Source organism: Halichoeres trimaculatus, unplaced genomic scaffold (assembly GCF_033239565.1).
Source record: "Halichoeres trimaculatus isolate MK-OKI-2021-1 unplaced genomic scaffold, fHalTri1.1 fHalTri1_scaffold_18, whole genome shotgun sequence".
NCBI classification, from domain to species: domain Eukaryota; kingdom Metazoa; phylum Chordata; class Actinopteri; order Labriformes; family Labridae; genus Halichoeres; species Halichoeres trimaculatus.
This window is the reverse complement of record NW_027437196.1, coordinates 322,501-332,500: the sequence shown is the minus strand read 5'-3', so window position 1 is coordinate 332,500 and position 10,000 is coordinate 322,501. Positions and strand designations below refer to the sequence as shown.

Here is a 10,000-nt window from a genome sequence, read left to right as displayed (position 1 = left end):
GATTAAACTCAGATTAAACTCAGATAAAACTGAGATTACAGCTCAGATTACAGCTCAGATTAAAACTCAGATTTAACTCAGATAAAACTCAGATTACAGCTCAGATTACAGCTCAGATTAAACTCAGATTAAAACAAGGATTACAGCTCAGAATTAAAACTCTGATTAAACTCTGATTAAACTTAGATTAAACTCAGATTAAACTCAGATTACAGCTAAAATCAAACTCAGATTGAAGAGCAGATTAAAGCTCACATTAAACTCAGACAACAGCTCAGATTACAGCCCAGATTAAACTCAGATAACAACTCAGATTAAACTGAGATTAAAGATAAGATTAAATTGATATTACAGCTCAAATAAAACTCCAATAAAACTCAGATTGAACTCATATTACAGCTCAGATTACACTCAGATTAAACTCCAATTAAACTCAGATAACACTCAGATTAAACTCCAATTAAACTCAGATTACAGCTAAAATCAAACTCAGATTGAAGAGCAGATTAAAGCTCACATTAAACTCAGATAGCAGCTCAGATTACAGCCCAGATTAAACTGAGATTAAAGATCAGATTAAACTGATATTACAGCTCAGATAAAACTCCAATAAAACTCAGATTGAACTCATATTACAGCTCAGATTAAACTCAGATTAAACTCAGATTACAGCTCAGATTACACTTAGATTAAACTCCATTTAAACTTAGATTAAACTCAGATTACAGCTCAAGTTAACGTCAGATTAAACTCAGATTAAACTCAGATTAACTTCAGATTAAACTCAGATTAAACTCAGATTAAACTCAGATTAACGTCAGATTAAACTCAGATTAAACTCAGATTAAATCTTCAAACAAAGACAGCAGAGGAAGCAGACCCTTTGTGAACACACGTCGTACCTTGAATACGGCGTCTTCCCTGAACCTTTGAGCTGCAGCTCCCACTCCTCTCCCCTCCTGTCAAACATCGTTAAAGCACAAACTTTAAATCTTAATCTGGATTAAAGCTGCAGTGAGGAAGCTTCAGGAAGCTTCAGGAAGCTTCAGACTAACTGATCTCTAAACCAGGAATATCCTCACCTGTTTGTGAAGCGACCCAGGGAGTGTGCTCGGCCGTCCCCCAGCTGACCGGCCCAGAGTCCAAACTGACCACGGAGACACCCGTCAGTACGTCATAATCACCTGCACGCCATGCTGCAGATATTCTGATCATAACCACCTGTTCAGTGGGTCTCACCTGGTGGCCTCCGTACCTGTGGGCCAGAGGGACAGACCCAGGCAGCAGACGGCGCCCGCTGACGTAACTCAGGAAGTCCTCAGACCGGGTCAGAGCCAGGTCCAGCTCTAAGACTCCTTCAATGGCGTTCTAAGGAGACACGTCACACTGTGAGTTCACCGCTCGGCCGCTGAATCCACCTGGTCTGATGCTGGTGACGCGTTCACACCTGGGAAACAGCTGCCAGCCTCAGCGGGCCCCTCAGCGGGGTGGGACTGGACCTGGAGAAGACGCAGTTCTTCACCGTGCGAACAAAGTTTCCATCGACCTCATCGAGAGGGAAGGACTCTGAGAGAGGAGACAGCACGTCAATCAAACCGTCACTGACCCACCTGTGACCACACCAGAACCAGGTCTACCCATCAGCTTCCTGCAGGACACGCGGAACTGGTCCAGATCCTGAGTGAGGTTTGAGACGCTCGGCTTCCACCTGGATCTGAAGGAGTCCGGACCGGGGCAGTCATGATCAGGACCGTGGCAGACCTCCAGGGACCGGGCAGGTGTGAGACCTGAGGCTGAGAGGACCGCAAAGACCAGGACAGACCGGAGGCTGAGCATCCTCAGAGACAGAGCAGATCTCAGCCTCTCAGTCCGAGATCCTCAGGAGGTGATGATGATGATGATGATGATGATGATGATGACAAAAAAAACTTTTTTCTTGATAATAATTTATTAATTAAAGTTACTCGTTTCACTTCCTCTCAATAACTTTGTTAGGCAAAAATCTTCATTTTTTAAAATGACCCAGCACACTGTTTGTTTACTAGCATCAGAGCTAGCATGTTAGCTTAGCTGCCCTGATCGGGCCGATACTTCACGTTTGAAGGTGAACAATAAAACTGTTTCTATGATCGTAAAAAAGCCTCATCACAAATCTACCTCTGCCTGATTTAAAGAGTGTTATTTAAGTTATCCCCAGTTTTCCTCTCAGCTCTCTGACTCTGCCTCAGCTGAGCAGCCTGCGATCCACGGCGCGATGCGTTCACTGCCACGGAAATAATCGGAAAAATCACGACTATTTAAATCAGAGGACGCCCTAAGGGGAAAAAAAAGGTTGTTTCAAGTATTTTTCCTTTTATATCATTAAAAAAATCGGACAAATTTATGTTAAAATTTCTGAGACTTCTGTCAAAAACACACAAGTCTATACGACTGGACTTATTCCGTATCGCCTTTCCTGATTAATTTTGTAGGTTATAATTATTGCTGACTGTTTTTAATGTTTTTTTTTTTTTTTTTTTTTTTTTTTTTTTTTGTTTTGACTGTTTTTATTGTTTTTTTTTCCTTCTGTGTACTTTGAGATTTGCCCACAAATGTAAAGTGCGTTATAAATAAAATCCATAATAATAATAATAATAATAATAATAATAATAATAATAATAATAATAATATTAATTATTATTATTATTATAATTACCCACAGGCTGTTAAAAGTATCTGTGTACAGTCTGTGGACACAGAGGAGTATAATGAAAGACATTAAATGAAATAAATGAATAAAAATACCTCCTGTCTCAGACCTGGAGCAGATATTGAGCCGAAAAACGCAGAACAAATTAAAAAAGAGGATTTAGCAGAAAGAAGAGACATAATTGGGTCTAATTTTAAGTTTATTTGTGTTTTTCCACATGTTGCTGTGACCTTCAGAGACTTTAACACAAACAGGCTGAAATACTTGTGTTTATTTCACCTTGTTTCCTTCCGGCCTGGAGCTGTTGACTCACAGGAATCCCTACTATCCGAGCAGGACTTGAACGCAGCATGATTCCTTGTTATGAAACGTCAGGACCTGACGCCGGCTCCGTGTTTCCGGATCCGGTCCTATATAAGAGCCGTCCGATGCACGCTGCTGGGGAACATGGCGGGTCCGTGGTGGAGGTGGACTACAACCTGCAGGAGGTGGACTACAAACTCCACAGGAACCGCTTTATTCGAGACTTTATGGCAGAAAAACAGCAGGTCCGCGTCCCTCTCCGCGGCCTCCCTGAGCCGGACCCTCTGGAGCTCCGGGCCGGGGACCGAGGTGAGTCTGCGGGCTGTGGGTGTCAGAGCACCGGGCAGAGAGGCTGTCATACCCGGGAAGGTCATCCAGCTCCTGGAGCTGTCAGGGTCCCAGCAGGTGGTCTCCTTCAGACCAGGGCGGTCCACCTTCAGGGTCTGACCGCGGGTACTGACCGTGTGGACCCGGGTCTGTCCTTCAGGAGGGTTTGGAGCTCTGAACCGGTTTATCTAATGAATGGGGACCGGTCTGAGGGGGTGTTGGCTCAGGGAGCTGCAGCTCCACGCTGAAAGGTCAAGACCTGCCTGAGACTGAGACCTTTACCCGGAGCTCCACAGGGACAGCTGTCCTTCAGGACCGACCAGACCCCCCCTCATCCATTCATTCAGTCATTCATTCATTAATTCATTCAGTCATTTAGACTCCGACTCATCTGACTCTGATCACTTCCTAAAACTCTGTGACGGTTAAACATGTCCCAGCAGCCCGAGCTGGTCCTGCAGTGACTCAGAGTCCGGTCTGAGATCTGGTCTGAGATCTGTTCAGTGTTTACAGGAGTTAATCTGTGGGATGGAAACCACAGATTAACTCCTGATTCTTTAATCTGAAGTTATTCATGTCTTATTTTTATTTTCAGGGACGACCGTCAGAAACAAACCTGAACAGTTCACACCTCAGCTCGTCTCTCCCCAGGTGAGTCAGTGAACCAGGAACTAAATTATCTGGTTCCTTCAACACCAGTTCTGGTCTCAGGATTATCTTTAAGCTCACCTCACAGAGCAGAGATGGTTGATTTCATCTGTCCTGTTGGGCTGCGAGAAAAAAAATAATGTATCGTAGTGTCAGGATTTTTTTTTGTTTAATGATTTTTAATCCTGATTTTTTTTTTTGTGTTGAAAATATTTTTTTTTATTTTTAAAACCTAAGTCCTTTATTTTGGTGTTTATTTATCAGCTGGGTTAGAAAACGTTGAGATGTCAGATCCTAAACACTGACTCACGTGTGATGTTGGCTTTGGGGAAAAATGGCTCCTGATAAATTCTGTCAACATCATCATTCAACTTCTTCACTTGGTCTGATGACAAAGAAGTGAACTAAAATCTGAAATGTTGAAGAGTTACTCTGAGGAATCATTAAAGAAGAGTGAAACACACGGTCCCAGAGTCCTGTAGAGAAACAGTTGGTCCTGAGACTCAGAGACTCTTCAGACTCTTCAGGGACTTGTTGCTCGTTGTCCTCAGAGCGTCCACGCCCTGTTTCTCTGCTCCTGGTGTTTTTTAACTGCTCTTATTGTTTTATTCTCTCTCCTCTGAACTTTATGAAGGGTTGATTTCAGCGTTAGCAGCGAGCACTGATCAAACATTAAATGACATCAGCTGATTGTCTCTGTCTCTGCAGACGCTGGTCCCGTCAGCTGACGTCCTGCTGCTGCAGGAAGCTCCACAGTGACGCCAAGCTGAAGGACCCGTTCACGCTGGCCCAGAGGGATTTAAAGAGCTTATATGAGGACATCAGAAAGGTTGGTTCCTCCTGTCAGCTCCAGTTTGACACGTTTCCTGTCCGCTGGCGTTCGGCTCCTGTTGTTTCTGACCCAAACAAAGTCTCAGCTTTCCTCCGTCTCCTCCAGGAGCTGTTCGTGTCCCGAGACGAGCTCAAGGATCTGTGCGACTACTACTTCGACGGGAAAGGGAAGGCGATCCGACCCATGATCGTGGTCCTGATGGCGCGGGCGCTCAACATCCACAGCAACAGAGCGGGGTGAGAGAGAGTCCCTGTAGACCTCCTCAGGGTTTAGAGAGGATCCCTGTAGACCGGATCCCTGTAGACCGGATCCCTGTAGACCTCCTCAGGGTTTAGAGAGGATCCCTGTAGACCTCCTCAGGGTTTCCTGACATTGATGCTTTGGCTCCTCCCCCTCAGAGACCTGCTCCCCGGTCAGAGAGCCGTGGCCATGATCTCAGAGATGATCCACACCGCCAGCCTGGTGCACGATGACGTCATAGACGGGTCGGACAAACGGCGAGGGAAGAGGACCATCAACGAGCTGTGGGGGGAGAGGAAGGTAGGGGGTCAGGGTTTCTGTTCTGTGACAGTCCAGCAGACCTGGACCTGACCGGTCTCTCCTCCTCCAGGCCATCTTAGCCGGAGACTTCATCCTGTCCGCCGCCTCCATGGCGCTGGCTCGCATCGGGAACATCACGGTGGTGAAGGTGCTGTCGCAGGTGATCGAGGACCTGGTCAGAGGTGGGTTGATCCTGGTGTTGGTGTTTGACCCGAGCGTGCTGAGCAGAGAGCTGATGATGTGTCTCTCTGTGTCCTCGCCGCGTCGCCGCCGCGTGGCGTGTGTCTGTGGCGTCTCCAGGCGAGTTCATGCAGCTGGGATCCAAAGAGAACGAAAACGAGCGCTTCAAACACTACCTGGAGAAAACCTTCAAGAAGACGGCCAGCCTGATCGCCAACAGCTGTAAAGCAGTATGTACGTTCTGTCTGCACGTTCCCCGCCGCCAGCTGGAGGACGGCGCCGGCGCCTCGGGCTTTGTTGACTGCCGTCTGTTTCTTTGAAGGTTTCCATCCTGGTGAACTCTGACCCTGAGGTCCATGAGATCGCCTACCAGTACGGCAGGAACGTGGGCATCGCCTTCCAGGTCAGTGACCACGAGCGTCTGACCACGAGCGTCTGACGCCGCTCTGAGGGTGAGTAATAACCTCTGACTCTGTCTCCGCCCTGCAGCTGGTCGACGACGTCTTAGACTTCACGTCCGGAGCCAATCAGCTGGGGAAACCCTCAGCGGCAGACCTCAAACTGGGCCTGGCGACCGGCCCGGTTCTGTTCGCCTGTCAGCAGGTGAGAGCGGCGTCAGCTGATCATCAGGTGTCTGTAAACACACACACACACACACACACACACACACACACACACACACACACACACACACACACACACACACACACACACACACGGTGAGTAACGCTCTGCTGCTCTTTCAGTTCCCCGAGCTCCACGCCATGATCATGAGACGCTTCAGCTCCAAAGGAGACGTGGACCGGGCCTGGCAGTACGTCCTGCAGGTCAGACAAAGACCTAAACCCGCCCCCTGTCTGTGTCGGGGTCTGGGTTTTAGTTTTTATCAGATCCGAGGACTCTGGTCCTGAAAATCCTCTTCTCCTGTGTTTGTCAGAGCGACGGCGTGCAGCAGACCAACTTCCTGGCGCAGCGGTACTGTCAGGAAGCCATCAGACAGATCAGCCTGCTGCGGCCGTCAGCCGAGAGGGACGCCCTCATCCGGCTCACCGAGATGGTCCTCACCAGGGACAAGTGAGCCCCTCCAGACCTCCTCAGGCAGCTACCCTCCTGTGAGCGCTCAGGCCTCGGCGCAGGCCGGGCCACCACCGTCAGAGGGGGGGCGGGACTCTGGTTCTGAAGGGTTTCTGTGGCTGGTTCAGTCCAGAATGAGCTGAAAAAGTGAATCTGAGATCCAACCAGCAGGCAGGGACTCTCTGAACCGGTTCCTGCTCCCTCAGACCAGAACCAAACACCTGAAGCTCAGACACTCATTACGGACTACGATAAACACGGTTTGACACGGATCCTTCTGGACCCGGACTCTGAGAAGGTCCAGACTTGAAGAGTTAAATGTATAAATATATATTCTATTGATGGATGAGTTTAAAGTGCACCCTGTCCCTTCACTGCATCAAGTACTGTACCTGCACCGCCCCCCCAGACTCAGAACCAGCCCACAGACCCAGAGGAGTCAGAGGCTGGAGCTGAGCTGAGGCGGCGCTGCTCGTTAGAGCTCGTTAGAGCTCGTTAGAGCTCGTCAGAGACCATGGAAGAGAGATCATGTCACAGGTGTTTGTTTGGATCCATCACCTGTCCTCAGGATCCGTCCACACCTCTGAGTCCAGACAGTCCAGGTCCGACCCGGGACATGTTGTGTTGCTTCTGTAATGAACGTGTAACAACCAAGGCCTTAACATCTGCAACGACTGTGCTCAATAAACGACTTCCTGTTTTTTATTTAAACCAGCCCACGCTGCTTCATTCCCCCAGATCCACTCTAAAACCTGACCTTTGACCTTTGACCTTTGACCCTCTCCTTGTGTCCTTGGTCCTGTTACTGAACCGGTCTTTGCACAGTCGTCTGTTCAGGATCATCCCTCGTTTCATGAAGCAGGTTCTGCTCATCAAAACCTCCGACCGGCTGAGGAACGAGGAGCTCTGATCCAGTTTCAGCAGAACCTGGACCATTCACGCTTACACAGAGTACGACAGAGATGAAACAGAGATAAAACAGAGATAAAAGAGATAAATCAGAGATGAAACGGAGATGAAACGGAGATAAAACAGAGATAAAAGAAATAAAGCAGAGATGAAACAGAGATAAAAGAGATAAAAGAAATAAAGCAGAGATGAAACAGATGAAACAGATAAAACAGAGATAAAGAAATAAAACAGAGATAAATCAGAGATAAAAGAAATAAAGCAGAGATAAAACAGAGATGAAACAGGTGAACCAGGTGAAACAGAGATGAACCAGAGGTGGTGTGTAGTGAGGAGTGTGAGGCTGAGCACGCAGCAGTCTGCTTGTCGTACATAGAGCTGTTTATTATAAAAGGACTGTACATTAATCTTTCAATCAACACATCATATGTACAAATGAAGGACAGATCTCAGACTTTACCCATGAGCCTCAGCTCTACGCTTTAAACTGGAAACGGGCAAAATGTCAAAGGCATCAGATCCTGACCTGAGGTCAAAGATTAGACCAACGATCATGGGCCAACTGAAAACACCGAGTCACAAAGAGGATTCCAACCTGAGAGATCAAATCTGATTGGCTGATGGTCACATGTGCAGCCTGAGGACTTCCTGTCATGACCACAGAGCAGATCGACGGAGCTCTGAGGCTGAGGAGGTAATCACGGTTTGATGGTCGACATCTGAACTGTGGCATCATGGCAGTGTCAGGTACGACAGCCCGTTAACCAATCAGAGCCCAGGCCTGACAGCCCATTAACCAATCAGAGCCCAGGAGAGAGCCTGCAGGTGTGAGGTGAGCAGAGTTGACACAGTGCTGTGACAGAGGATGGAGGGATGTTTGTCCTGCTGTAATCAGAGAGAAATCAACTCTTTTTCTTTAACGTGACGCTGATTCAGATCATTTCAGAGCGTTTTCCCTCAGAGGGGGGTTCAGTGATTGGAGCAGAGTGAAAACATGAAGGTGAACACATGAACAAACTAATGGAAGCGTAATAAACTGAAGGTTACATCAGATCTTTGATTCCGCATGCTCCGACTCCAGGACTGATTGTAGGAGGATTCTTATTTAAACACATCTTACACTTTTTAAAATTTATCATCATCATCATCATCATCATCATCATCATCATCATCATCATCATCATCGTCATCATCATCATCGTCATGGGAGGGCTCCACTAATAGACTATCAGATCAGAACATTCACTGAGTTCACATTACACAGTCAGAGTCTGCAGCTCTTGTTAGTAGCTGTCCCCTCGTCCTTCCCCCTGCCCCCCCCCCAGCTGTGTAACGCTCTGAGCATGTGCAGACTGATCCTTAAAACTTTATTTGTACATATTCCATAAATGCCCCCCCTCCCCGCCCATATAACACCAAAATAAACTAAATAGAAAGACTTTCGTTTCTCTGATCACTGAGGGGAGGTCCAGTCCCAGCAGGACCCTGTGGAGGTCTGTCTGAGCGGCGCCCTCTGTGGTCAGTCGGGGTATGAAGAGACTGAAGACGTGGACCTGTGGCTGCGGGTCCTTCAGTCGGCATAGTGCATGATGCTTTCCACGTAGTTTCCAGGGAACAGGCCGGTCACGCCGTTACAGACGCCCTCGAACCAGCCGTCGTCGTTCTTCTTGATGACGTAGATGATGGCGCCCTCCATGAAGGACAGCTCGTCGTCTTTGTCTTTAGAGTAGTCGTAGATGGCCACCACTGGGGGAGGAGAGGGGACGGTTAGACCTGTTCAAAGAGCTGATGAAAGACTGTGAGGGAGGAGCACGAGGGTCAGAAACCTGGACCTGGTCTCAGTCAGTCTGCTGTGACTCAACACTACAGAGGTCATTACCTCAACATACCTCTACATACATGTTTTCACTCCTCCTCTGCTCAGACACTCTGATTTATACACCTGTACTAACACCTGTACTAACACCTGTAATAACACCTGAAATTACACCTGTAATAACACCTGTAGTATCACATGTAAAACAGCTGTGGTATCACCTGTAATAACACATGTAATAACACCTGTAATAACACCTGTAATAACACCTGTACTAACACCTGTAATAACACCTGTAATAACACCTGTAATAACACCTGTAGTATCACATGTAATAACACCTGTAATAACACCTGTAGTATCACATGTAATAACACCTGTAGTATCACCTGTAAAAACACCTGTAATAACACCTGTAGTATCACTTGTTATAACACCTGTAGTTCCACCTGTAGTATCACTTGTTATAACACCTGTAGTTCCACCTGTAGAAACACCTGTAATAACACCTGTAGTATCACTTGTTATAACACCTGTAGTTCCACCTGTAGAATCACCTGTAATAACACCTGTAGTATAACCTGTTATAACACCTTGAGTACCACCCGTGGTATCACTTGTAGTAACATCTATAGTAACGCCTATAGTATCACCTGTAGTATCACCTGTAAAAACATCTGTG

At 47.2% G+C, this 10,000-nt stretch overlaps 3 protein-coding genes across 6 annotated transcripts in view; 1 reads left to right on the top strand and 2 right to left on the bottom strand.

The window, feature by feature from the left end:
* LOC141807479 (protein nucleotidyltransferase YdiU-like) overlaps positions 1-2,256 on the bottom strand; it is a 5,255-nt gene extending 2,999 nt beyond the window's left edge. Inside the window, exons 1-5 of the mRNA XM_074693539.1 lie at positions 1,638-2,256; positions 1,448-1,566; positions 1,240-1,368; positions 1,083-1,147; positions 903-959 (exon numbers count right to left, since the gene is read on the bottom strand). Coding sequence (XP_074549640.1) covers positions 903-959; positions 1,083-1,147; positions 1,240-1,368; positions 1,448-1,566; positions 1,638-1,836 — 569 coding nt within the window. The 5' untranslated portion in view covers positions 1,837-2,256. The remainder of the gene's footprint in view (positions 1-902; positions 960-1,082; positions 1,148-1,239; positions 1,369-1,447; positions 1,567-1,637) is intronic.
* An 841-nt stretch (positions 2,257-3,097) lies between these two features.
* On the top strand, positions 3,098-7,292 carry pdss1 (prenyl (decaprenyl) diphosphate synthase, subunit 1). Its single transcript, XM_074692950.1, has 11 exons — positions 3,098-3,301; positions 3,915-3,970; positions 4,676-4,796; positions 4,905-5,035; positions 5,198-5,339; positions 5,410-5,521; positions 5,640-5,749; positions 5,842-5,922; positions 6,009-6,122; positions 6,266-6,346; positions 6,457-7,292. Exons 1-11 carry the CDS (start codon positions 3,137-3,139, stop codon positions 6,595-6,597), a joined length of 1,254 nt encoding a protein of 417 aa, XP_074549051.1. The 5' UTR covers positions 3,098-3,136; the 3' UTR covers positions 6,598-7,292.
* Positions 7,293-7,876: 584 nt separating this feature from the next.
* Positions 7,877-10,000, bottom strand: part of abi1a (abl-interactor 1a) — a 30,895-nt gene continuing 28,771 nt past the window's right edge. For 3 of the 4 annotated variants that reach the window (XM_074693138.1, XM_074693140.1, XM_074693141.1), the window contains one exon: positions 7,877-9,248. In XM_074693138.1, coding sequence (XP_074549239.1) covers positions 9,073-9,248 — 176 coding nt within the window. In that variant the 3' untranslated portion in view covers positions 7,877-9,072. The remainder of the gene's footprint in view (positions 9,249-10,000) is intronic. The other variant, XM_074693137.1, reaches the window with a different exon arrangement.

Excerpts from the sequence above, each read along its gene's own strand:
- pdss1 (XM_074692950.1), top strand. The coding sequence starts at position 3,137 with ATGGCGGGTCCGTGGTGGAGGTGGACTACAACCTGCAGGAGGTGGACT. Across the intron at positions 5,522-5,639 it reads GATCGAGGACCTGGTCAGAG|GCGAGTTCATGCAGCTGGGA; the intron begins GTGGGTTGATCC and ends TGGCGTCTCCAG. Across the intron at positions 5,750-5,841 it reads TCGCCAACAGCTGTAAAGCA|GTTTCCATCCTGGTGAACTC; the intron begins GTATGTACGTTC and ends GTTTCTTTGAAG.